Genomic DNA, 24,826 nt, shown 5'->3' on the forward strand with positions numbered 1-24,826 from the left:
ACTCTCAGCATTCCTGGTGAAAGTTTAGAAAAAGAAGTTATTGGTTAAAATAAATGACTAATGGTCTGGGAATCCTGTTTATTCATATCTTCTCTGCCTGCCACGATGACAAACAATTGATCTCTAACTCTCTGGCACATTGAGGAATCCCCCAGAAACAGCAGATATAGCAATGAAATGAAGGGAAGAATGCTTACTGTAGAATTTCTATAATGTATATGTTCTACATTCCTATAATGTATATGTAAGATATCTTTAAAATGGTTATCTGTTTTTATTTAGCTATGTTTCCTTGATTATCTTAGAAAGCCAAGCCTAATGATGCTATTTTTTGTGTTTTATTTTCCAGTTTGTATTTTTGGCATTCTGGATCCTCTTTCTCTACAATCGAGATCTCATTTACCCCAAGGTCCTAGATACTGTCATCCCAGTGTGGCTGAATCATGCAATGGTGAGTGAGGGGAAAATTCAGTGAACACAGAACACCAGTAGCCTCTGTACTGAAAACTCCAAAGTGCCTTATTTATGTTTCCAAATGTCTCAATTCTCAGCATCCAATTCACCCCCTCTCTCCACCCCATCACTATTTATTTAAAGGGCATATTGAAGGTACAAAGTGAACACAAACCAGTGCTATAATTACAGTGAGTCTACTGAGAACACAGGAGATGTCCAGGTGAGAGTCTGCCATGTTGCTTAGGAAGTCATTGAAAAGACACACAGTTCTGAGAGGGCAGGCCTGAAAGAGAAGCGACTTCTGCACATATGTCATAAACTTCCAATGTATGGATGGAATCAAGCAAGCTTTAAAAAAAAGCCCACCCCAACATCCAAAGAATATCTCATAGCTGAGCAGCAGTTACTTAAGTAACACGCTTTGTCATGATTCTGCATCACAAATGGGATTAGCATTTACATATTTCTAGGAATACATTTCCATTTGGGTTTTTATTCAAGCTTGTGTTTTGGAGAGGCTGAATAGTAAACAGAGCTTGTTCTGAGATTTTTAGGTCACTGGAACCTGAATATCAGTATCAGGGACCCAGATGAGCAGGGTTGGCATGAGGTTGTCCAGGTCTCGGTTGGAGGAGGATAACTGAGTCATTGGCACAATGTGAACAAAGTAATTGTTCAAAGACCTAACTCAGCTTCTAAATACTTACAAATGTATTTCCACATCAATCAGGAGATTATAAAAAGGTCTCAGATTCTGTAAAGCTAATGACATTTAAAAACCCAGGGGATAGCCGGGCATAGCGGCGGACGCCTGTAATCCCAGCTACTCAAGAGGCTGAGGCAGGAGAATTGCTTGAACCCAGGAGGCAAAGGTTACAGTGAGCCAAGAGCACACTATTGCACTTCAGCCTGGGTGACAAGAGCGAAACTCCACCCCCCCCGACCTCCCTCAAAAAAAAACAGAAACAAACAAACAAAAAAAAAAAACGGGAAAGGACACAAGGAAGTGGCATGTCAAGACTCCTCAAAGGTTCACTCACAGACTGTCTTCTACCCTCACTCTTGCCCACCTTTCCATGGTCTTAAAACTCACAAGATGACCAACTCAGAAAAACAATTCAGTCCACTAACACTGCCCCTGCCACGAGCCTCGGTCTCCAGAAAAAAACTAATTTCAGCCTGAATTTTGTGCTCAGTGAGTTATTGATGTTTGACTGACTAATAGACTACAGCTCTGAACTCTTTCAGAGTTTAGGACCAAACTATGTTAAATAAGTCTGACCTCTTAGGAACCCTCCTTCTCTCAACTTTTTCTTGTCAAACTCTTCACCTTCCCAGTTTCCCATGAATGTTAATCTGAAACACTGATGTCGTGAATATTCCTGCCTTTTTTTTTTTTTTTTAAGAAATGGTACTTTATATTGTACAAAGCATGTTTCTTAGGTATGGGCTCATTTAATTCACACAGCCTTCTTTAGAGAACTACTATAATCCTGATTTTTACAAATACAAAAATAAAATAAAAGCTCGGAGAGGATGAGTGATGTGCCTGAGGCCACTGAATTCATAGGAAGCACAGCTAGGATGGAAATCTGAGGCTAATGCACCCTTCATTGCCTTTTGCTACACTAAGTCCAGAACTTGTGATTCGATTTGGTTTTGTTTCATAATTCACCAGGCAGTCAAAAGGACCTCGCTTTGCTTGATCAGTATAGCAAAGTGTGAATTCTTACTTAAAAAAAAAAAAAATCCCGAATCCTCATCTGTACGCTGCTAAGCCAAAATTCTAAGAAAATGAAGGGATTTGAAACTACTGGCTGAGCTAGATGTTACTAAAATAATAAAAAGGCAGAATCTTGTAAGTATCTTTTATGTGGGGCCAAATGCACCTGTCAAACACCTTCTCAAGGTTTGTGTGCTTATCTTGTAGTTTTTCTTCACAATGACTACCATCTCCCCACCCCCCACACCTTAGGGTTGATAGAAAGTTGGATTTCTTTCAAATAGTTATGATGATGGTGCCCAATATTTGTGACCTTGCTAAGTAAACAGCCATATGGATTCGTGATAATTTTGGAAGCAGAGAGCTGGATAACATACATCACATCCATGAGCTAATTAGCAAGGCAAATACTGTGCAACGGAGATCCTTAAATATTTTTGTGCCTCACAAGCTGAGGGGTGCCGTGGACCTTATCCTTTGCCCTTTGGTCATTCAAGTAACCTGAATCCCTCAGAGTAAAGGAGCAAGGGTCAAAGGAAGTGGAACAATGGTGACAAGGAGAGAAGAGGAGGAGGAAGCTACCCTAGGTCATATACAGACGTTTCTGTGTTTCTCTTAATTTGGTTGAAGAAACTCTCAACAGATCCATCTCTAGGAAAAATGTTGGTATCAGCAAAACTGGCCTTGGGTGTCCCTAACGCAGTCATCCCCAAACTTCCTGCCATCTTTTGATGTCTGCTCCAAATTAAGTGTCCTAATAACTATATCCCATCTCTGTCTTCTAGACTGTGTTCCTTGTTCTGGACATTTTCTGTCCTCACTATTAAATCTTCTTGGCCTATTGCCTCAAGGAGTGTTCTCTGCCAAGTTCTTAAATACTAGTGTGAACTCATGGTAGAAATGGCTGCTACTGTGTCAGTTTGTTAACACTTCCCACATTTTGCCAGTGCCTGTCCATGATGGTCCAAAGGAAGGACTACAATTCCGGGAAATCGCCACTATGGCAGCCAGAGTAATGATGGGCAGTCCGGCTGGACATTTGGTACTAAGTACTTCTGTGTGGGGCTGGTCCTGTTCCCTGTATGGCTCCTTTTTCCTTTCCACAGTAGAACAATTGCCTTCCATCACCAGTGCCATGCGGTCCTGAAAGCTTCTTTCGTTTCTCAACACTATCTATGTTTGCTATTTTAGCCTTAGCTTTGGAATATTTTCCCCATGGCCATTTATGATGCCACCCCAGTTGTTATGAGTAGTATCTGTCAAAGTAAGAAATACCACTCTCCTCTTGGACACAGTGTGGTTGTAGGACCTTCATAAGTAATCAAGTCTTTGGATTGCTCCCAGCTCAACCCTTGTAGCTCATTGGAAACTTGTCATTGCAGCAGGACTATTCTAAGCGGATTGTGTCTCTAACAGACATTTTCCTGCCCTTGTTATGTATTCAGACTAAATAGAAACATCAGTGAGATATTTGCATCCACCGTGGACAGGGCACCTTAATTAAAGTAGATCAATCTGACTGTTTTAGTGCTAAACAGTTCTCCAGTCTTCATAAAACAAGGGAAAGAACAGCAAAGTGTTCCTTCAGGTTTTGCCAGGAAAACATTAATTCCTCAGGTCTTATCTAAATGCCTACTAAAGATAGAATCAGAGCAGACAGATTTAAATAGCAGTAAGCGGACTCCCAGTAACTGAGAAAATTATCAAATCCTAACCGGAGGGGAGCTGGAGGACTTATTTCTCTGGAAATAAACCTAAATTCTTCAGGTTGCCCCAAAGGAGAGGTGAAATAGATCAGAGAACTCCTCAGAGCCCCTTCTATCTTTGAAAATAGTACATGATTATTGAGAATGTGTGTGCAAACTTTAACAACTGTCAAGGATTGCATGAATATAAGGTATTCTCATGTAAAACTTAAGAATTCCCAACCAAGATCCACTGGCTTATTCTCAATCCATGATCACAGAGTCCTAGAACTAAAAAAGTTTCATTGATGTTAATGAGGGTTTCAAAACAATCTGCTATTGAGAGACAGGGCTTTCCCTGGCTCTTTAAATTGGCGCAAGTCCCAAATACAGCCACCTAGTTATTTAATATGTTGTCATTTATTCACTTGAAAAAGAGTAGTTAAGCTATGTACAAGGCCCTCTTCTAAGAGCTGAAGATGCAGCAATGAACAAGACCATCGAAAAGATCTGTCCTTGTGGACTATACACACATCCCAATGGGGAAGATAAGCAGTAAACACACAATAAATAAACAGGGTGAGAGAACAGAGTGGTGTGTGAGTGGGTGTCTGTGTGGAAAAAAAGCAGGTTTAACAGGGTACAGGGAAATTATAGTGGCCAAGGGATGCCTCTATGATGAGCTGATATTTTAATAAAAATTTGGATAGGGTGAAGGAAACAGCCACAGGACATTCTGGCAGAAGAAAGGCTCAGGCAGACAGAACAGCAAGTTTAAAAAGCCTCCAAGGAAATACTGGCATCTCTAAAAAACAAGAAGGCCAGCGTGGCTGGTTCAGAATGAGGAGGGAGGAGGTGAGAGGGTGTAGCCAGGGTTCAGATTATGCCTCATGTGACTTGCAAGGAGTTGGCATGTTATTCTGAGTATGATAGAAAAAGTCACCTCTTCAGGGACGCCTTCTTTGTACCTCCCTAACATACATATATATACTTAATAATCCATATGGCAGAAAGAAAGATAAAAGATGTTTAGCCTAAGCCGCAGGGAAGGCGTATGGATACAGAGGCTGGGGAGGTGCAAGGATTATGAACAAGGAAATCAATTGTTCCATTTAGACATGTGAGTTTGAGATACCTATTAGATAATGATGTCAACATGTGGAACAGGCAGCTGGACATACTGCTCTAGCTTGGACATGTGTAGGGTAGCTTTCTGGGATGGTGACATACATCTGATTATCTTCATTATGCAGATTGTTTTTAAAGTTAAATTTAGTAAAATCACCTAGGGAGTAGTTATGGTTAGATAAGATATTCCAGGAGACTAAGTCTTGGAATACTCCAGCCTTCAGTGGTTGGGAGAAAAGGGAGACGGATTCAGTGAAGGACACCGAGAAGGAGGTGCCAGTGAACTGGGACGAAAAACCCAATGCAGTGTAGTCTCCTGGAACTCAGTGTAAAAATATTTCAAGAAGGAGGATGTATTTTATGTCCAAAGCTGCTGAGAGGTGAATATGATGACCTTGTGAGAGGACTTGAGTCAGACCTTTCCACTGGACTTGGCAATTTGGTACTCGCTGTGACCTCTTCAAGGGCAGTTTTGAGAGTGTGTGGGGGAGAAGATAGAGCCTTGGTTATGCTCTGTCCTTATGGACTATATACACATCCCAGTGGGGAAGACAAGCAGTAAACACACAATAAATAGGGTGAGAGAACAGAGTGGTGTGCTTATTGCTATTACAAATTAATGCAAATTTCATAGCTGAACACAGTACAAATGTGTTATCTTAACGTTTGGAGGTCAGAAGTTCAAAATGGGTTGCATGGGAGAAAATTCAGGTACTAGCAGAGTCGCATTCGTTCTAGAGTCTCCGGAGGAGACTGTTTCCTTACTTCTTCCAGGCAGACCACTTACCTTCCTTGGCTCATAGCTCTTTCCTCCTCCTTCAGAGCACATCACTCCAGCCTCTGCTTCCACCATCTTCACATCACCTTTTTTTCTGCCTCTGCTGTTCCCACCTCCTTCTTATAAGGATCCCTGTGATAACAATGGGCCCATCCAGATAACTCAAGTTAGCCTCTTAATCTTAAAATCCTTTATTTAATTATATCTTCAATGTCTCTTTTGCCATGCAAGGTAACATATTAACATATTCACAGGTTCCAGGGATTAGGACATAGACATCTTTGGGGACCATTATTCAGCCTCCTGTGCTATAAAATAACACCATTGAATGCAGACCTAGGTCTCTGAATTGTAACCCTTTCCACCCCAATTTCGAAAAGGCTGTCTTATACTAGGTATAGCAAAAGATTCCATTTGTTCTGTTGCATAAAAGTGGCAATAAATTATTTAAGCTCATGTAATAGTGACCTCTATTCTAAGTATTTTCTTTTTTAAAAAAAGTGTTGTGTAGTTACCTATCAATAGAAAAAGTAAGGCACTACATATATAATTTGATAGAGATTGTATGATACAGACACAAAGTGTGGTAGCAGTAGAAAAGGTAAAGCTCAGAATGGCTGGTCAGAGAAGGAGATATCAGATCTCAAAGGATGTTGATAAGTAGTGATCAGTAGGATATTGATAAAGGTGACAGAACATTGCCAAATATTGACAATGTCAAATCAGGTTTTTCCAAAAGGTTCTTCTCTTCCTCTTTCCTTCCACTTCCCCTCTCTGCCCCTGTTCCCTCAAAGAGAATTGCTGGCTAAATGTCAGTCTTCCAAGGGGCCCAACAAAGAGACTCTGCTTGGCATCTCGCTAGTGAACAGTAGGCCTCCCTTTGCAAATGTCAATGATATGAGTCACTACACCAGCCCCATCTCACTCCCTGCTGGGTGAGCAGGATTGCCCTTCCTCCGTACTGCCTAAAGAAATATTGGCCTCAATTACATTCTCTGCAACACTGGCCTAGAACACAAGCAAGGCAAGTTGATCAGAAGAAGAGAAGCAAGAGAGTAAAGGCTTTATTTACCTCAAGATGTGGGAGAACTATCCTTTCTGAATTATCACAGAGCAGATTAATGGATCGTGACCAGATGTTCCTTTTTGCAGCCAGAATCAATGCCCCACCTTGCCCCACCTTCTCAACATACCAACACCACCCAGAAGTGCTTCATGTAGGGTATTAAAAAGCCACTTTCTTTAGAGACCATGGAGAAAACCTGGAGGCTGTGTGTTTCATGTAGCTACACATATGGGGTTCTCATTTTAAAGAGTGATGCTGCATCACTGCCAAAGCATTAACACAACAACCAATATTCATTAAAATCTCATCATGTGCTGAGCACAGAGTGGGCACCATTTGGGCTAGCAGGGGATAAAAGACAATATTCCCATCATGAAAATAGTAAAAAGTCAAAGAACAAGCCACAAGGTGCTATCAAAGAGTGCAGGATAAGGTCCAATGAATGCCGTCAGCATACTTCTAAAGGGAAAGTCACTTCCCACTGTACAGGTTAGAACAGGTGATGAATGAGTTGGAGATTTGAGCTGGGGTTCAAAGGTTGGATAGAAAAGACAGCAAGTGATGTCCAAGTATGAGAAATAATGAGCCAAAAGAGAGAAATGTCTGAGCCCAAGGCAGGCCCAGGGCACCATGAGTAAGTAGATCAGCATATTTGTTTCCTAGGCTGCCATAACAAAGCACCACAAATTGGGTGATTTAAATTAACAGAAATGTATTCTCACACAATTCTGGAGGCTAGATGTCTGAAACCAAGGTGCTGGCAGAGCCGTACTCTCTCAGAAGCCTCCAGAGGAGAATCTGCTGCATGCATTCCTCAGCTTCTGGTGTTGCCAGCAGTCCTTGGCTTGTAGACACATCACTGCAGTCTCTGCCTTGTCATCACATGACGTTTCCCCTGTTTGTGTGTCTGTCTTTACCTCTCACTCCTTGCAGATATGTGCCTCTGTGCCTCTTGTCCTCTTTTACAAGGATATCAGCCAGGTTGGTTTAAGGCCCCTTACTCCAGTATGACCTCATCTTAATTAATTACATTTGCATTTGTTTCCAAATGAGGTAACGTTCTGAGATTCCAGGAATGACATGAATTTTGAGGACACTATTTAACTTAGTACAGTTAGTTTGGCAAGAACAAAGGTATCAAAGGGGGGAAAAGCAGGAGATTCGTGTGGAAAGAGACGTGGGGTCAGATGTTGAAGGGCATGAATGCTAAGGATTTTGTTTCTGTTCTGTAAGCAAAGGAAAATGATTGAAGATTTTGAACTTGGAATAGTCTCTACCTTCAAGTGCTCATAATTAGATTAGAGAGTAAAAGATTGGGGGAATTTAAGAGATGTTGCTGTCATATAGGGTGGGTTAGTGATGGAATCATTTCCATGATTTACTGAAAAAATCAAAAACCCTCCCTGAATTTCAGACTCTACGTTTCTTTTGTAGGGAAACACTGGAATTATACTGTATATTAGTTTTCCTTTATTCTGTTTTCCAGGTGAAAGAAGAAGAGAGTAAAAATATATTTCTAATGCATTCTTAAAATGCCCATTTTGGTTCTGTTGTTTAATACAACATTCATTGTCTTTGTAAGTAGCTTATAATCTGTGTCGGTAGTGATCTGAGTCAGTGTTAGTTGCTATGGAATAGTGAGCCCTAATTCATCTTCCCTTGTGTTGTTTCCTGGAGACATAAATGTCAACCCAGAATCATAGAACTGAAATGTCTCAATCTCTACAAACCGCTCACCTTGCAGAAGAGGAAACTGAGGTTTGAGTAGTTTATTCAACTTTCCCAAGACCACAGAACTGATTAGTGATAGAGCTGGGTCTAGAATATGATCCAAAGTCATAAACCTGTGTTTTCTCTAATACTCATGTATTTAATACATCCATTACTCAAGGCAAGTCCAGTCCCCTAGTCAGAAAAAAATAAATTTATTCCTCTGTAATCTTTGTATAAACACATATCCAGCATCTACTAAATGCATAGTTTTCCTTTACTCTACTCCTTAACTCACTGTTTATTAAACTTTTTTTTGAGATAATTGTAGATTTACATGTAAGTGTAACAAATCATAGTGGTGCTGTGTACTCTTTGCCCAGTTTCCCCCAAAGGTAACCTCTCAATGCATTTTTTAAATGACACTTTTCCAAGGTAGGGCATATGAAATGTCTTTAAAATCACAATCTCAAAAGCAACTGTTTCACATCAAGTCACCCAACTGTGATTTTCCATCCCTTGTACCATTAAATTATTATTATTTTTATTATTATTTGAGATGGAGTCTCGCTTTGTCACCTAGGCTGGAGTGCAGTGGCATAATCACTCACTGCAGCCTCAGCCTCCCGAGTAGCTGGATTTACAGTCACATGGGCACATGCCACACCTGGCTAATTTTCTGTGTTTTATTAGAGATGGGGTTTCACCATGTTGAACTCCTGAGCTCAAGTGATCCACCTGCCTCAGCCTCTCAAAGTGTTGGGATTACAGACGTGAGCCACTGTGTCCAGCCCCCTTGTACCATTAAATTCTAAAATGTGCTCTGGCCATGTTCTAGACCAGGTCTACATGAGAAAGAGAAAACATGACGGACAACAATGACCAGGAAATAGTATTGGGAAATAACTTCTCATGTGAGTCTAGGGAGAGTAGAGACACATAAATTAAGCCAATGTATGAATGTCTCCATGGCATCCCGAGAGAAAGGCCCTTGTTCAGAGCATTGCTGAACATGTACCAAAGCTCCCGAGCAGAAATAAAGTGGAATCATTAACCACACCTGTATATTTACTTGAATATCAATTCAGGTTTTAGCACTATAGTGTTATTGATGGGTGGATCCTTGTTTTGAAACAACTTTCTAGCCACCCTTTTTTAAAAAAATCATTCCATTAACTTCCTAACCTAGAGTAGGTTAGAGTCTTTTCTGTCATTCACCTGGGAAACACTGAGATGCTGAATGCCTTAAATGCCACAGTGAAATCAGAAGCTAAACTGGGATTAGGAAGCAGAGGTACCTGAATAACCACCATAAAGCCATTTTGCCTCTCAAGAAATCTTAAGCTAAACAGAGGAAAGTCTAATAGTGAACACTTCCAGAGGACAACCAGTCCATTGGTGGTTTTCCATAGCTGGAACCGGGCACTCACTGTCTGCTTTCTTCATCTCTGGAGAGCAAGGACCAGGATGATGAAAGCGTGATTTTTTTTTTCCCTCCTTTTAATCCCAGTTCAGAGAACTTCCAATGTATGGTCTCAAGAGTAGCATATTTTTAAAATTCCATTATTGAGTGATTTCCTATTATCAACATATCAACAGGCTGCTTTTTAAACAGAAGAAAACCAGTTAAAAAAAAATTCTAATTTCTCATTCAAGGTCAAAGGTTTTTAGTGATCAGAAAAGTATAGATGTCTTCTGAGAAGTTACTAGGAATTTTAGTAACTAAAATTATTCAGTGCCCTTGAGGGCTTGCTGGTGAGTCCCTCTCCTGTGTGAATCAACCAGTGCTCACTTCCATGGCAACCATGTGTAACACTCCAACGGGAAGAATGACTTGATGCTGGAGAATAACCAGGCTGGAGAAACTCGTAACAGAAGATCCTAAATCTCTCTGAAATACTAAGAGCAAAAACTAAAAATCTAAGTGGAAGGAAAGAGCCAAACTCCCATGATCTCAAGACAGACATGAAAAATCCCCGAGAGCAGCCTGCCGGGGGGATGAGAGCGCCTTCTCTGCCAGGTTAGAACCGACACTCCTCTTCCTGATTAAATAGCCAGCACGGAAGAGGCCCTGTCATGCTTCTGGTTGCTTAATAACCCCAGAGGCAGACACACTGTAGGCTGTGGAGTTCCGTTCTTGCCTTGAATAAGGAGATGCTGACAGGTTCTCAACCAGCCCCCACACCTTGTTCCTGGTCTCAACATCTTCTCTGCCTACTAAGAAGCCGCTTGTGCCTAATTGGAAATCTGAATTTGTCCAGTTCTTCTGTCTTTCTCCTACCTCCAGGTCCTTGGATTACCAGTCAGTGGAATAATTCTGCAGGGCATTTCCTGGTAGTCTTCTTGATGTGATAATTACACTTGCCCATGTATTACACGTCTGTCACATGGATCCTTAGCTCTTAGATATTTCTCATCTTGAGTTTCTGAATTTTCAGCTGTGCCCTTTATCTTTCTCTCCCAATTCAAGATCCAAGTCCATTTATATAGAAGGTCCTTGTTTTGCCATCTCCCTCCTCAATCTCATCAACTCTCGCAACCTATCATCGGCCTGCTTACCCTGGCTTCATCCCCTTTCTGTCACTCTCATGCATTTGCTGGATTTATCATTTCCTCTAAAACTTTACACTGGAGCAAAGCTAAAGAGGGGTGCGGGAATGAGGACAAGAAAGAGCTCTGTCTCTAGGAAGCTCATGCATGTTAAGCCATGTAAGAGACAGGGGCACCTGCCAGTATCTATCGAAGTGTGAATAAAAGGTCTGCTCAAATTTGGGATTCTGTTGATTCTCACTCAGATCACTGATCTCAGGAATTCTACGCTGAGTGCAGAGTGTGTACTTGCAAACTTTTAACAGTGGCTGACAACTAAAATGGCCCCAGATGCCATTTCAGAGCACCTTGATTAACTAAAAATCTCTAGGTGTGTTGGTGCATCCTCCCTCTATCTGCTCAGAGAACCAGCAATGGAATTATGATGGCACTGAAACAGAATTCAACCCTGATGATAACAGGCCTACTGATCAGGAACAGTAGGATGTGACCATTGCTTGCAAATGCTGGTTTTGCTATCATCTTAGGATATGTGACTCGAAGAGACAATCATAAGATGAGATTTCCTTTTTTACCCATTTCATGCTTGACAATGAGTATTATTTTTTAGCAGTGATTGGCAGAAATAGTAAAATACTTAACCTATCTAATAGTATTTAATAAAGGTCTTTTGTCTCCAATTGGCACAGAGAGTTTAATTTAAGGCTTATATATGGGAACATTTTAATTAATATGCATACTCTTACTGACATATTTTAAAATAATACTTCACTAACCTAATGTCAGAGTCAGAAGCTTTAAAATATCATCAGGATCACAGAAATTGTAAGCCTGGCAAAAAAAAAAAAAAAAAAAAAAAGGCACTTCAGAAATATTTGTTGAATATTTGACAACTGGAAGATTGAGTTGCATGTCCAGTGAGAATGACCCTTAAATTTAGTGGCTTCTTTTTTTTAGATGGAAACTTTTAGAGCACAATGCATATAATCTAATGATCTTCAGGTACAGGTCATCAGGAAATGGACCATCTTGTAACTCAGATCCTATTCACAAATGCCCCTTCACATTTTAAGAATGTCTACTTGGGCTAAAAAGTTGAAAGGTATAAGCTACTAGAAATAAAAATGTTGGAGCTTGATCCCTAAAAGTCAGACTGGTACGAGGAGAAGTAAAATTTCTTAGCTGTGTGTCCAAGTTGTAAAAATAATTGACAAGTTTGTTTTTTACTTCATGAAAAGAATTAAGTACCAGAAAACCTCAACTCTGATTCCATTTCTGCCATTGCCTTGCTGTGTAGTTTCAGAAAAATTAATAAACCTCTCTTGATGTTGGGTTCCTTTAAACAGGCAAGGCATGTTTACCATCCTTAATTCTCTGCATTGTTAGCAGAAACAAATATGTTACATGTGCAATATAAAGTGCTATCAGTGATACATTAATGACCCACGCAAACTGTTACTGACTTGGAGTCACCATCGCCTCTTCTCCATTCTCCACTGCATTGCAGGGGATAAACCCGGAGCCACCCACTGTTGCTAGAATGCCTTTCTCCATATGGTTCCAGGCAACAGTCAGCCAATGAGAGGCATTCTCATGAGATGTGGAGGAAGAGAAGCCATTATTCCCTAGTGGCAGTTCAAATAGATATGTGGGAAGATTGCAGACATGAGGCCAGTAGTGGCTTCTGGAAAAGCACCTAGGAATCACACACTTCATCCTGCAAGTAGCTGAGATCAATGGTAGCAGTTCATGAAGACTTTTGATGTTTGTAGCGGCTTCCTGATGAGCTCCCATGAATCACCCCCATCTGGTTGAAATTTCCTTTATTTTTCACTGCCCTTCCCTTTTCAATAGCTTCCTAAGCCTTGAAACCCTTCCTCTTTGGAATCCCTGGATGGGCTTCTGTTTTCCCAAGTGAACCCTGTTGATCCATGACCTTAAAATTCATGGATCAACAGCTTCCTTCTGAATCATGCCTATGATCTTTAACGTGAGGAGAAAGTTATTCATTCAAAGGAAAAATGTCCTGAGTGATTTCGTTTCTGGCCATATAGTGAAACAGTAACTTGAAAAAAAATATTTTATAAGACACCCAAAACATTGAATAAAAATATTTCTTAAAAACCTTTTTAAAATGCTTGGCTTACCAACAAGAAAGTTATGGAAATTCCCAAAAGCTAAAATAAAGCAGCATAAAAGGTACCAAGAAGAGTGAGGTAAAGGCAATATTTGAAGAGATAAACATTGATTATTTCCCAGAACGTATGCAAAAGTAATCCTCAGATTCAAGAGTTACAACATAAATTCCATGCAGGACTAAGGCTGGACTGAAACCACTCTCATCTACCTACTGTGTGACACTACAGAAACTTTAGACAGAAAAGAGGATCCAAAAATTAACCAGAGTAATAGGATGGATTTCCTAAAAAGAAACTATGGTTAAACTGATAGCTGATTTCTTAATAGCAATAGCAAAGCCAGGGATGGAATAATAGCTCCAAAGTGCTGAAGGAAAAACCTGTCAACCTATTTACTCACTGAAAGTGTCTTTTACAATAGAGGCAAAACAAAGACATTTTCAGCCACACTAGAGCAGATTTCCCCACCCACAAGTCTTCTCTGAAGGAGATGCTAAAGGGAATACTCTAGAAAGAAGAAATAGGATCTCAGAACGGAGGTTTGGATACTAAAAGCAATGGAAAAGAATTTGTCCAATGTGTAGTGATTAAAAATACAAAAAATCCTCCAAAATGAGCTAAAATGCTGAGCAAAAATAGAGTGTAAATCGAGAGGGGGTGATTGGAATAGAGGTATTCTAAGGTGCCGTTGGACTGTTGGAGGGTGAGGGGCTAGAGACAGTGACCTATGTCAGCCATGACCAGGTTAAATATGCATGTTATACTTTCTAAAATAACCACTCTCATAATACGTACGCATGGAGGGTATGACCTCCATGTCAGCAGAAGAGGAAATATTGACTAGAAAAAATATTAATGGGAATTTGAATCCATGGTGAGAAACTATCCTGACAGTATTGGAAGTGGTATGGGGTAGATTAGAACCAATTCATATGGGAGATGGGAGACTACATAGTGAAAAGGCCTTTTGTGCAAGCTTATATTCCTTCCTGCTGGAAACATCTCTACTGTTCTTGAAGGCACAGATTTCTACACTATGCAAATAATCGCTAATTCCAATTAATAATGTAGTCAGATCCAGGAGCAGTGGTTCACGCCTATAATCCCAACACTTTGGGAGGCTGAGCCAGGTGGATTGCTTGAGCCCAGAAGTTTGAGACCAGCCTGGGCAACATGGCAAAACCCCATCTCTACAAAAAATACAAAAATTAGCCAGGTGTGGTGATGCATGCCTGTAGTCTCAGCTACTTGAGAGCTTGAGGCAGGAGAACTACTTAAGCCTGAGAGGCAGAGGTTGTAATGAGCCAAGATCGTGCCATTGCACTCCAGCCTGGGTGATTAAGCAAGGTTCTTATCTCAAAGTAAATAAATAAATTAAATAACACAGTCAGATTGGGGAGGATCATATGCAGGAGGTCAGAGTACATTTCAGAGGAAAATGCAAAGTTTCTAAAACACTCATTTTAAAGGGACAGGCATCAGCAAAGAAAGAGAACTAGTGATTAAAGAATTCATTTTGTTCATCCCTTTATTAGGGACAGGCTGCTATGTAATAATGCTAAATTGTGATTATAGATGAATTTGCTGGAGTGTGGTCCTTTCTGATCCTCTCCTGGAGGAGAGACCCATAGGGTTTCTGGCAATTAAGAAAAGGCTCTTGATCATAACGTGATTGCTTGAGGTGTTCAAATTGCCTGCCTTTCAGGCTAGGCAATGTGACAATTAAGGATGAGTTTGCATTTGTTTCCTGGTGCATGCTGTTTATTTAGTTTGCATATTATTAAAGTCTCAAGATTGGGTTTTAATGCACCCAGGATTGCCTGATCTACTTGGCTGTTAGTGTCAGCATGGAAATTAGGCACACAAGCCTGCAGGACTACCTGGGCCTCCTCAGGAGAGGAGAGGTGAAATGCAAGTCCTATTTGTTAACTGGGATTTTCTGCCATCAGGGATTTAACCAGAAACCAAACTCTCAGGTCTGCCCCAGGCCTGCACTGGCTGCCTAATGCCCCAAGGTGTAAATTCTTCCAACATAGTGGCTGTTTTTAAATTTTCCCCCAATTTTCCAACCCCTTTTATTCTTGTGAATATTACTGGGGCCTTTTATTCCTTTGGCTTTACTGGAAGCAGAATGGCACCTGCTGCTTGAGCAATTTTCTGAGTCCTGTTCTCTGGCCTCCAGTCTTTGGAACTGACTACTCCATAAGATGAAAGTAAAGATGTGGAAAGTGGAAAGACAACCCTTCTTCCTACCACCCGAAGCAGAGGCACACCTCAAGTCATAGCTTCATTTTCCTGAGCCCTGCACTGTTTCTTACAAAGATTTTCAGAGGTGGGAGAAGAGTTGGCTAATTGGGAGTTCCTCTGGGGCACACACTGTCACTCATGCACACAAGTGTGCTTCTTGGAATGGACAGCCCGAGAGTGTTGCCCTCAGACCTGTACTTAGGATCTATTCTTATTCTGCTCATTCATCATATTCTAGTCACCAATTATCTCCATGTCACCAAATTCTGGGGACCTGTTTTTGCCCCCATCTTCCTCACCTCTCAGCAGCACTGGGCACCTCTCTCTCCTTGAAACTCTGCTTCCTTAACCCTTTGATGCCACACTCCCTTGTTCTTCTCCTACCTCGGTTTCTGCTTGCATCCCCTGCTTGCCCTCTAAAGGATGGTGTTCTTCCAGGCTTCCCACGGGACCTCTGCTTTGCTAATGCCCTTTCCCCAGTAACGGGCATCCATTCATTTCCATGGCTTTTGTTCTCTCCATGTGCTGAGTGTCCAGCTCAGATCTCCCTTGAGTTCCAGATTTGCATAGCCAGCTGCTACCTGACCTTGCTACTGTATATATCAGTAGGCATCTCACAGGTATCTATGAATCAACATGTACAGAGCTGAACATGTTATATTCTCACTGAATATATTATATTCTCGCTGAATATATTATATTATATTATATTATATTTATTATATTATATTATAAAATCTCACTGAGTATATTATATTCTCATCTGTTCTGAGCATCTCCATCTCAGGAAATGGAACCATCATCCTCCCAATTGCTCAAGACAAAAACCAGCATTGACCCTGCCACCTCCCTCCACTCTATCCATTCCATTAGCTACTCTTATCCATTCTACCTCCAAAATAGGTAGCAAATCTGTTCACTTTCTAGCTCCACCACCAACACCCTTGTGGCCATGTTTATTTCTCACCTAAATACAACATCACCAATCTGGTCCTCTTGCTTTCATTTTCAGGCCTCTACAGACCACGGCAAAATCAATTGGAAAATGTTATTTCCCTTTTTGATACTCAGCAGTGGCTTCCTGCTTCACTTAGAATAAACCTGAACTCCTTCCTATGGCCAACAAAACCTGGTAATCCTGGGCCCTGCTTAATGCTGCAGATACAGATTGAGCTTCTCTCCCCCTGGCACTCCATGTTCCAGCCATTCCAGGCTTTACTGTGCCCTGCAGCTCTTGAAGTTCTTTCTTGAACCTTAGCATGTACTGCCCCCTTGCCCAAGACACTCCCCGTCTGCTCTCCCATGGCTCACCTTTAGGTCTCATCTTAGACATAGTCTTCTCAGAATGGCCTTCCCTGACTGCCCTTCCATGAAGTTTGTTCCTCCACTTGTGTTCTGGTACCTAGATTCCTGTTTGTTTTCCTTCACAGCACATATTGCAGTTGGTATCTTTTCTTACTTGCTCATAGGAAATCTTGCCCATTGACTGTAAGGTCTGCAAGGCCAGGGACCACATCTGTCCACCTCCCGATCCTTAGCACCCCACACAATGCCTGGCATGTAGTTAGGCACTTAATGATCATGGCATGAGAGAATGAATGAAGACTTCGTCTCTTACTTTAGTGGTTTCTCTGTGACCTTGACTGACCCCAGAGTTCTTCTTCCTTTGGGGTAGAGTGGGGTGTGCTGGGGCCAAGGAGCATTAGAGGGAGAGGGAAAGCCTTTAGCGACCCACAGTGTCAGTGTCTATAGCTGACACTGTATATTTGGAAACTTTGGAGTGTTCTTTTATACAGAAGGTTGTAAATGAGGACACTGCTAGGAAGCTTACTGATGCCTTGAAATATCTATCGGGCTTTTAGTCGTTACATCTGAGACATGTGGTCTAATCATGACTGACTTATGTTCAAAGAGATGCATAGAGTCATCATTTACATATATTTTGCTTGAGGAGAAATAATGTCTGTTCTGATTGGTGCTATAGCTCAAAGCATATACTATCTGGCAGAAAGTTTTCTAGGCTGATCCTTTCCTCTCTACATCCACCGTGGCCAGATGTTAATTAGGTAACTGTGTATTCATGTCTCCAAAGAATTAGTGAATCAAAGAGAAAAGGTGGCAGAGTCTGAAATTAAGCAGAGGAATAAGGACACGATCATGGCGGTAACCAGATGAAAGAGAGGCCATCGGGGAAGAGGAAAAACAGTTGAAAAAAGGAACAGCCCCTTTCTGTCTCTGTGAAAGCCTGTGATAGGTCAGTTTCCCTCCTCATCACTATTTCTGGCCTGCTGCTGGCCCTGGGAGACATACTTGATACTACCAAACCAGGGGTTCCTGTTGATGGGCAAAGAAGCTAGGAATGAGGTTCATTCGTTGTGCATGTGAAAAGTAAATCCATGCCTGTGAACTCCACAAATAGAAACAGAACAAGTTCTTTCGTGGCTGCTATGGAACTTGAAGTTTTAACAATCCAATAGTAATCAAGTTTCTTCTTATGTTGAGGGCAGAATAAAAAGAGAAGCCTCAGTAAAGGCAGAGAAGATGTCAGCATTTCTCTTCCTTTTATTAGAAACTAATTAACCCGTGAAAATTCAGCTTGAAAGCTAAAGTGCACTACGCAAACAAACAAAACAAACCCTTGTGCTTTTTATGTCTTCTGAATTTGGAAACCAAAAAGTGTACAATCATTTCAGAGGGATATTCTGGAGAGCTCGCCTGGTACAAATTGGTTACGAATAAAAGCGTGTGTGTGTTTTCAGCATCTCTCTCTAAACACAAGTAGGAACTCTTAAAAGCTACATTGTACTATTCTGTGGTGAGAAGGAATTTTGTGACCTTTGGAGAAATTTTCTTTCAGTTTTTCCTAAGAAGACCATGATAAGGAAGTGAGCCACATTTCTTGGCCATGGGAAGTTTGTCTCAATGCCCCAGGCTTGCGTTCTCAGGAGTGTAGAGGGTTCTAAGCAAGTGGGCTTGTTGCCAACTGGTCCTGCACGGTAGGTGCCTAAATTTTATACTTACAAACTTGTTAAGATTCCCAGCCATCCTCAGGGTTGTGGAATTGATGGCAGTGGCCTCTGGGGAACATCTCTTTGCTGATCTTCCCTCAGTGTTCAGGCTCCTGGCTCCACATCCAAGAATCCACTTAGCAGGAGGTTGAACCCTCAAAGTCCCAGACACTCAACAAGAAGTGGAGGACTTAGCCTGGAAGGAAGGACAGGCTCATTGGAAACACAAGGGGCAAGCTCCTGGCCTGCATGCTTACCAACAGCCTTCTTGTCTGGAAACCCAGGAGATTTGGTGCTCATGCCTGACTACCTCTCCAAAGCATTGGACACTTCTCTCCTGAAATAGTTCTTTCCCTCTTTTCCTTACCTCCGGAATTTCTGACCACTCCTGTCAATCAACCTTGCAAAATGCTTTTGTTTTGCCTATCTTTTGAATCAAGAATTCTCAACCAGGATGGATTGTGCCCTGTAGGGGACATTTGGCAATGTCTAGAGACAACTTTAATTGTCACAACTTTGGGGGATGGGGAAGGCATGCTACTAGGTAGAAGCCAAGGATGCTGCTTAACATCCTACAATGCGCAGGCCAGCCTACCCCCCACTACAAAGACTTATGGATTCTAAAACATTGACAGTACAGAGGTTTAGAAACTCTGACTCAACTGGTGTGTCTCCACAGTGCTTTCTCCTATATGCTTTATTCTTCCTCCAACTCATATACTCTTTGGGTTATCTCAACTACTACCACTTAATACAGTGATGTTGACACTCTGATGGCTCCCAAACCTCTGTCTCCAGGTGGATTTCTCCTCTGAGTGTCAAACTCATAAATCTACTAAGCCACTGGACATCTTTAGCTTGACATCCTATAGATGACCTTCTGCTTTTGTTTTGTTTTGCTCTTGGATTCTCAGAAAGAAAAAAGTTCATGGACGGGCAGGGTGACTCATGTCTATAATCCCAGCACTTTGGGAGGCCAAGGCAGGCAGATCACTTGAGGTCAGGAGTTCGAGACCAGCCTGGCCAATGTGGTAAAACCCCATCTCTACTAAAAATACAAAAATTAGCCAGGTGTGATGGCGCACGCCTGTAATCCCAGCTACCCGGGAGGCTGAGGCAGGAGAATCGCTTGAACCCAGGCAGCAGAAGTTGCAGTGAGCCGAGATCATGTCACTGCACTCCAGTCCAGGCGACAGAGCGAGACTCCGCCTCAAAAAAAAAAAAAAAAAAAAAAAAAAAAAAAAAAGGAAAGAAAGAAAAAAATGTTCATAATTGAAAAAATAACCTCTCACATGTAGTTATATGTTTTTAATAATAGGGAATTAAAATTAACTTTTATTTTGAAATAACAAAACACAATATAGTGGCACATTCTGAGATCATTAGATACAGCTTAGGAATGTCACAAAAGCTGTTGAAGGGAAATCCTTGAGTCTTTTAGAATAGGAAGATTTTGCCATAACTCTTTCTTTGATTTAAACAAGAACGTATTGTCTTTCGTTGTGGACACCAAAGGCTTGATGTGGTGCTGCCTACTGTGGTCTAACACTTTCAGAGCCTCCTTTACATAATGCCTTAGGACTAGCCTAGTCCTAGATTGACACTGTAGGGTTACAATAGATATAAGTTGAAACTTATTAATTTTTTTTTAGTTCAAAGACCATATCTTATATACCTTTCAGTTACCTAGAATGCTGAAGCAGAACTGTTTCTCAAGAGATATTTGACAGGTATTGAATGAAGGCATTTCCTGGGAAAACAACTTCTTATCTTTTACCTTTAGGCCCTACTTGTTAGCCATTCCCTTCTCCACTGGCAAGAGGTACATACACACACACACACACACACACACACACACACAGAGAAAGAGAGAGATTGACTAACCCTAAATCAACTGATTATGTGCATTTAGGAAAATCACCAATGAGTAGATGCCATTCTCACAAAACAGCCTGCACATCCCGTTAGAAAACCCTGATAGGTCAGCAAGGGAGGGAAGGCCAGAGGCAGGAAGGAGAAAGTGTGGGAACATCTGTCATGGGATCAGTCATGTGGAAGGTTTGGAACCATGCCCCAGAGTTTGTGCTTACAGGGTGCTTTCCAGAACCACTAGTATCTCCCAGGGAAACCAGCTGCTTACACACTCGGAGCCCTTACTTGACATTGTGATGAGATATCGGAAAGGAAGGGATGGTGCGCTGAGACACAGTTTCCCAAAAGTGAGAGCAGATCCCCATGCTTCCTAAACTTCCTCTTTCTTTAAAAGAACAATCTCCTTCCTCCAACTTGGAGCAGCTTTCCATAGAGCTGCCCATCTGTTTCTGTCTTTAAAACAAGTCTCCTTGTGCACCATGTGAAGCCAGGCAAAGAAGCATGGAGGAGAGTGAATTACAGATTGATGAAGAGGAGGGGCATGGAGGAGATACCAAGCAAAACCCGGGGGCCTTTCTACCTGGCCCCATCTCGGAATGTAGAGCCACAGACCAGTGAGTCTCAAGATGAGCAAAGAACAGTCTCTGCTGGCTCCATATCTTCTGACTTCCTGCAGGGCTGCCAGCTCCTGTTCAGTGGTGCCTTTTCATTGAGTCTACCATTTAGTGACTATAGAGTGGGCACCCATTGATTGTTTCTAAGAGTCATACTTTTTCACAGGCTTTTCTGTAGCCCCCGTGTTAGTCCATTTTGCATTGCTGTAAAGAAATACTTGGGACTGGGTAATTTACAAAGAAAAGAGGTTTATTTGGCTGACAGTTCTGCAGGCTACACAGGAAGCATGCTTGGCTTCTGGTGAGCTTTTACTCATGGCAGAAGGCAAGGGAGATGTCATGTCACATGGCAAGAGAGGAAGAGAGGCAAGAGAGAGGGGAGGGGGTGCCAGGCTCTTTTTAAGAACCAGATCTCACGGGAACTAAGAGTGAGAACTCGCTCATTACTCAAACACACCAAGCTGTTCATAGGGGATCCACCACCATGACCCAAGCACCTCCCACTGGGCCCCACCTTCAATACTGAGGATCAAATTTCAACATGAGATTTGGAGAGGACAAATATCCAAAGTATGTTGATCTCCAACACCCATTTCCAAGCTTTGGGGTGCCATTTACAGCTGTAAGAAAGCCTTAAGGTCACCAGCTGGAAGTGGGGTTGATTCTGCAACCCTCCCATCCTGGACGCAGCCTGCTATGTGGGTGCTGGAGTCCAGTGAAGCAAGTCTGGGTTGGTTTCCCAGGCTGTGCAGAAGACCTGTCTTCCTCTTCTGCCCCACTTTGTTTCATTGACTCGTTCATTAATGTCACTGATGTTAAGTGGCCAGAATAGGTTAAACACTGTAGGCACTAGAGAGAAAATGGTGACCCCAAGCCTTGAGTTGCTTCCATCTCTGGAAGACTTTGGTCAGTATTAGGTGAATGTATGAGTGTTATATCATGATAGGAATGAGCACAGGAGCCTTCAGTTCTGCCAAGAAAAGGTGCCTGCTGGAGTTTCAGGGTTCAGCTGAGGGTCACTGAGCCCTGTAAAGTGATGTGAAGGCCAAGGGGGTTGAGTGAAGGAGACACAGGTGAGTGCCGTATCCGCAGTGAGAGGGGAAACCTGGTCTTCACATGGGAGTGCAGAGTAATTAGAGGGTGGGCACGGGAAGAAAGACAGATCCCTGGGACCTCTGCAGACCTCATTAAGGACTCAATCCTACGGTGGACAGGTGCACAAGAGAAACAGTCAAAATATGTGTTAAGGAGAGGCTGGAGGGGAGTCCTGAAAAAATAAATGAGAGCTTTGCCCTCAAAGAGTTTATCATCTCTTTGAGAAAAGGAAGGGAAAAAAACACATGAAATTGACAGTGTAAAAAACAAATTGGAATGTTGTTAAGCAGTGAAGCATTGAGTGCAGACCAACAGAGCCGCAGAACAGACGGAAGAGTGAGCATCCCATGAGAAGGCAGGACGGGCCACAGCCTCACAAACACGGAAAGGCTGGGGATGGTTTCCTTGGTGAGGCTTCTTATTTGCAGTAAAAGGGTTCAACATTAGCATTGACTCCTTTAATTTCTCCAAGTGTTTAGATCTCTGTGTTATCAACAGTGGTAATGCCTGCACTACAGGCTTTAAACAAAGAATAAAATCCTGGCTGGTGTCCGATTCACAACTGGAACAAAAACAAACGAAACACCCATGGGGAAAATGGTACTTCTGGAGTTCCTCTACTGCTCAGATCACATAAGGCTACAAAAATATAAAATATTACCTCCTCACTGGCAGCATCTCCTTCACTTGATTGAGCTTCGTTATTTTGCCTTCAGATGTTATCAGTTTATGGAATCTAGACCTCTGAACTGTTTGTTATGAGGACACTGTTGAGGTCACTATGAGGCTTAGTCCCGCTAAAATGAAAATACAATGGTAGTAATTTCTTTCAGGCTTAATGCCTAGGGGGAAATCTTTAATTTCTCCAAAAAACAAAAAATAGGAAGTGTGTACATTTCATCTTGCTCTTTTTACTTTATCTGTCTGGAAGCATATTGCTGAACTTGAATCTCAACAATAGAAGCCCAGTAAGCTTTCTGATTGGTGTATTTGTGTTTCAATGTTCTTCTGAGTTCTAATTTTCGTTTCTATCTTCTCATGTTAATAAATGGGCTTTTTGGGTAAGGTATCTCAAAGATGTATGGCATTAGTTGGGAGAGAAAAAATTAAAGAGTTAAAAAATTAAAAAAAAAGGAAGAATACTAGAGAAGAAAAATGGGTTGAAACAAAAGGATAATAAGGAGACTGAGGAGAAGAGAGGGAGCCTGCTGAGATGCTCTGAGAAATAAGAAATAAGAGATGAGATGAGGGAAGGTGATAGATAGTGCACAGAGGCAATAGAGAGCCACCGAAGGTTTTTGAGCTGGGGAGTAGCAACATTAAAACTTGTTTTTTAGGTTTGCCTGATTGCAATGTACCAGACTATGCACCTGATTATATGTACCAAAATAGGGAAAAGCTAAGTGATTGTATGTACCAAAATAGGGAAAAGCTAAGGAAGTGATGCCTGGGAAGATAAAAGAATAAGCAGCTATGGAAAGCATTTTGGTAAAAAAATGAATGAAGTTTGATTGTGAGGAGTAAAGGAGTCAGTCAGCCCTGACAGCAGGTGTGTAGGGTGTTATTATCGCCAGCGAGAGCTCAGTAGGAAGAAGGGATTTGGATACTTTAGAGGGTTGAGAGAGAGGGGATGGGGACAGGAAGAGGCGAATATATTCCTGATTCCTGATTGTAGGGTCCTAAGATCCCATATCTTTTTTTTTTTTTTTTTTTTTTTTTTTTTTAAATCTTATCCTTAACTGGATAGAATCCAAATTGCCACGTCTTCACCAGGCTGGATTCCTTCAAAGCCAACTAGTTTTGTAATAGAATGATGCTTTGAAATTCTGGTCAAACTACAGATTAACCCAAAGGACAGCAGTGTAGTAAGTAAAAGATCGCTTAAAAATTCTCTTCAGAAGATTCATAAAGTTGTCATTTAACCATCTCTTCAAGTCACATAAGAGTTCATAAACAATAGTGTGCTTTTCTTCCTTGGCCCAATGGGGCATTCATTTCTCTTTCTGGATCAGTAAAGACTATTCATGTTTCCCCCAAAGTTTTATTATGACAAATTTCAAACATAAAGCAAGGTTGAAAGAATTTTACAGTGAATAGCTGGGTCACCCACCACTTAGATTCTACTGTTAATAGTTTGCTGTTTTTGCTTTCTCATAGATCTCTCCACCTGTGCATCCATTGATTCATCTTGTTTTTGTGCATTTCAGAGTAAATTGCAAACATGACTATTCTTTGCCATATAACTTGCATTTGCAGGCTGGGGAACGTGTGTTAGCCCACCTAGGTTGACAGTGGAGATCAAAGAGAAGTCAGTGTCTCTTTCTGTGGGTGATTTATCTCCCCAATCCCTTCCTCCCAGCGAATTTTAATGTTGACTCTTTAATGACAGTGGTGTCTGGCCTGTGCACTTGAGTTCCTAGAAAGTAGAAAAGAGAATTTTTACAAACCCAATTCTCTTTAAAAACTTCAGCCTTTGAGACTGAAAAGACTTCTACAGGTAGCATAGTTGGAAGTTGTTTTTTTAAGTCCCGTAGAGATATAAGCTCTATAGCCTATGTGCACGTTTCCAGATTTCCAGATATCAGATTTACTTAAGGCAAAACTGTACCTTTAATAATGTAAGGAACATAGAGAATACAAATGGTCTCTGCTTTCAGATACAAAATATTCCTAAAAACATGTCACGGACCATCACCATTGTCTCTACCTGTAGGGAGTTAGAGGCAGAAATTGTAGCACAGGAAGTTAGTGAGGAG

The 24,826-nt window shown here is 41.5% G+C and overlaps 1 protein-coding gene across 4 annotated transcripts in view; it reads left to right on the forward strand.

Moving 5' to 3' along the window:
- The window catches only part of ADTRP (androgen dependent TFPI regulating protein), an 89,417-nt gene that overhangs the window by 37,272 nt on the left and 27,319 nt on the right, over nucleotides 1–24,826 (forward strand). For all 4 annotated transcript variants that reach the window (XM_030929562.1, XM_030929563.1, XM_030929564.1 and 1 more), the window contains one exon: nucleotides 350–451. In XM_030929562.1, the coding sequence (XP_030785422.1) occupies nucleotides 350–451 (102 nt within the window). The remainder of the gene's footprint in view (nucleotides 1–349; nucleotides 452–24,826) is intronic.

The sequence above is a fragment of the Rhinopithecus roxellana genome, chromosome 4 (assembly GCF_007565055.1).
Source record: "Rhinopithecus roxellana isolate Shanxi Qingling chromosome 4, ASM756505v1, whole genome shotgun sequence".
In the NCBI taxonomy this organism is placed as follows: Eukaryota; Metazoa; Chordata; class Mammalia; order Primates; family Cercopithecidae; genus Rhinopithecus; species Rhinopithecus roxellana.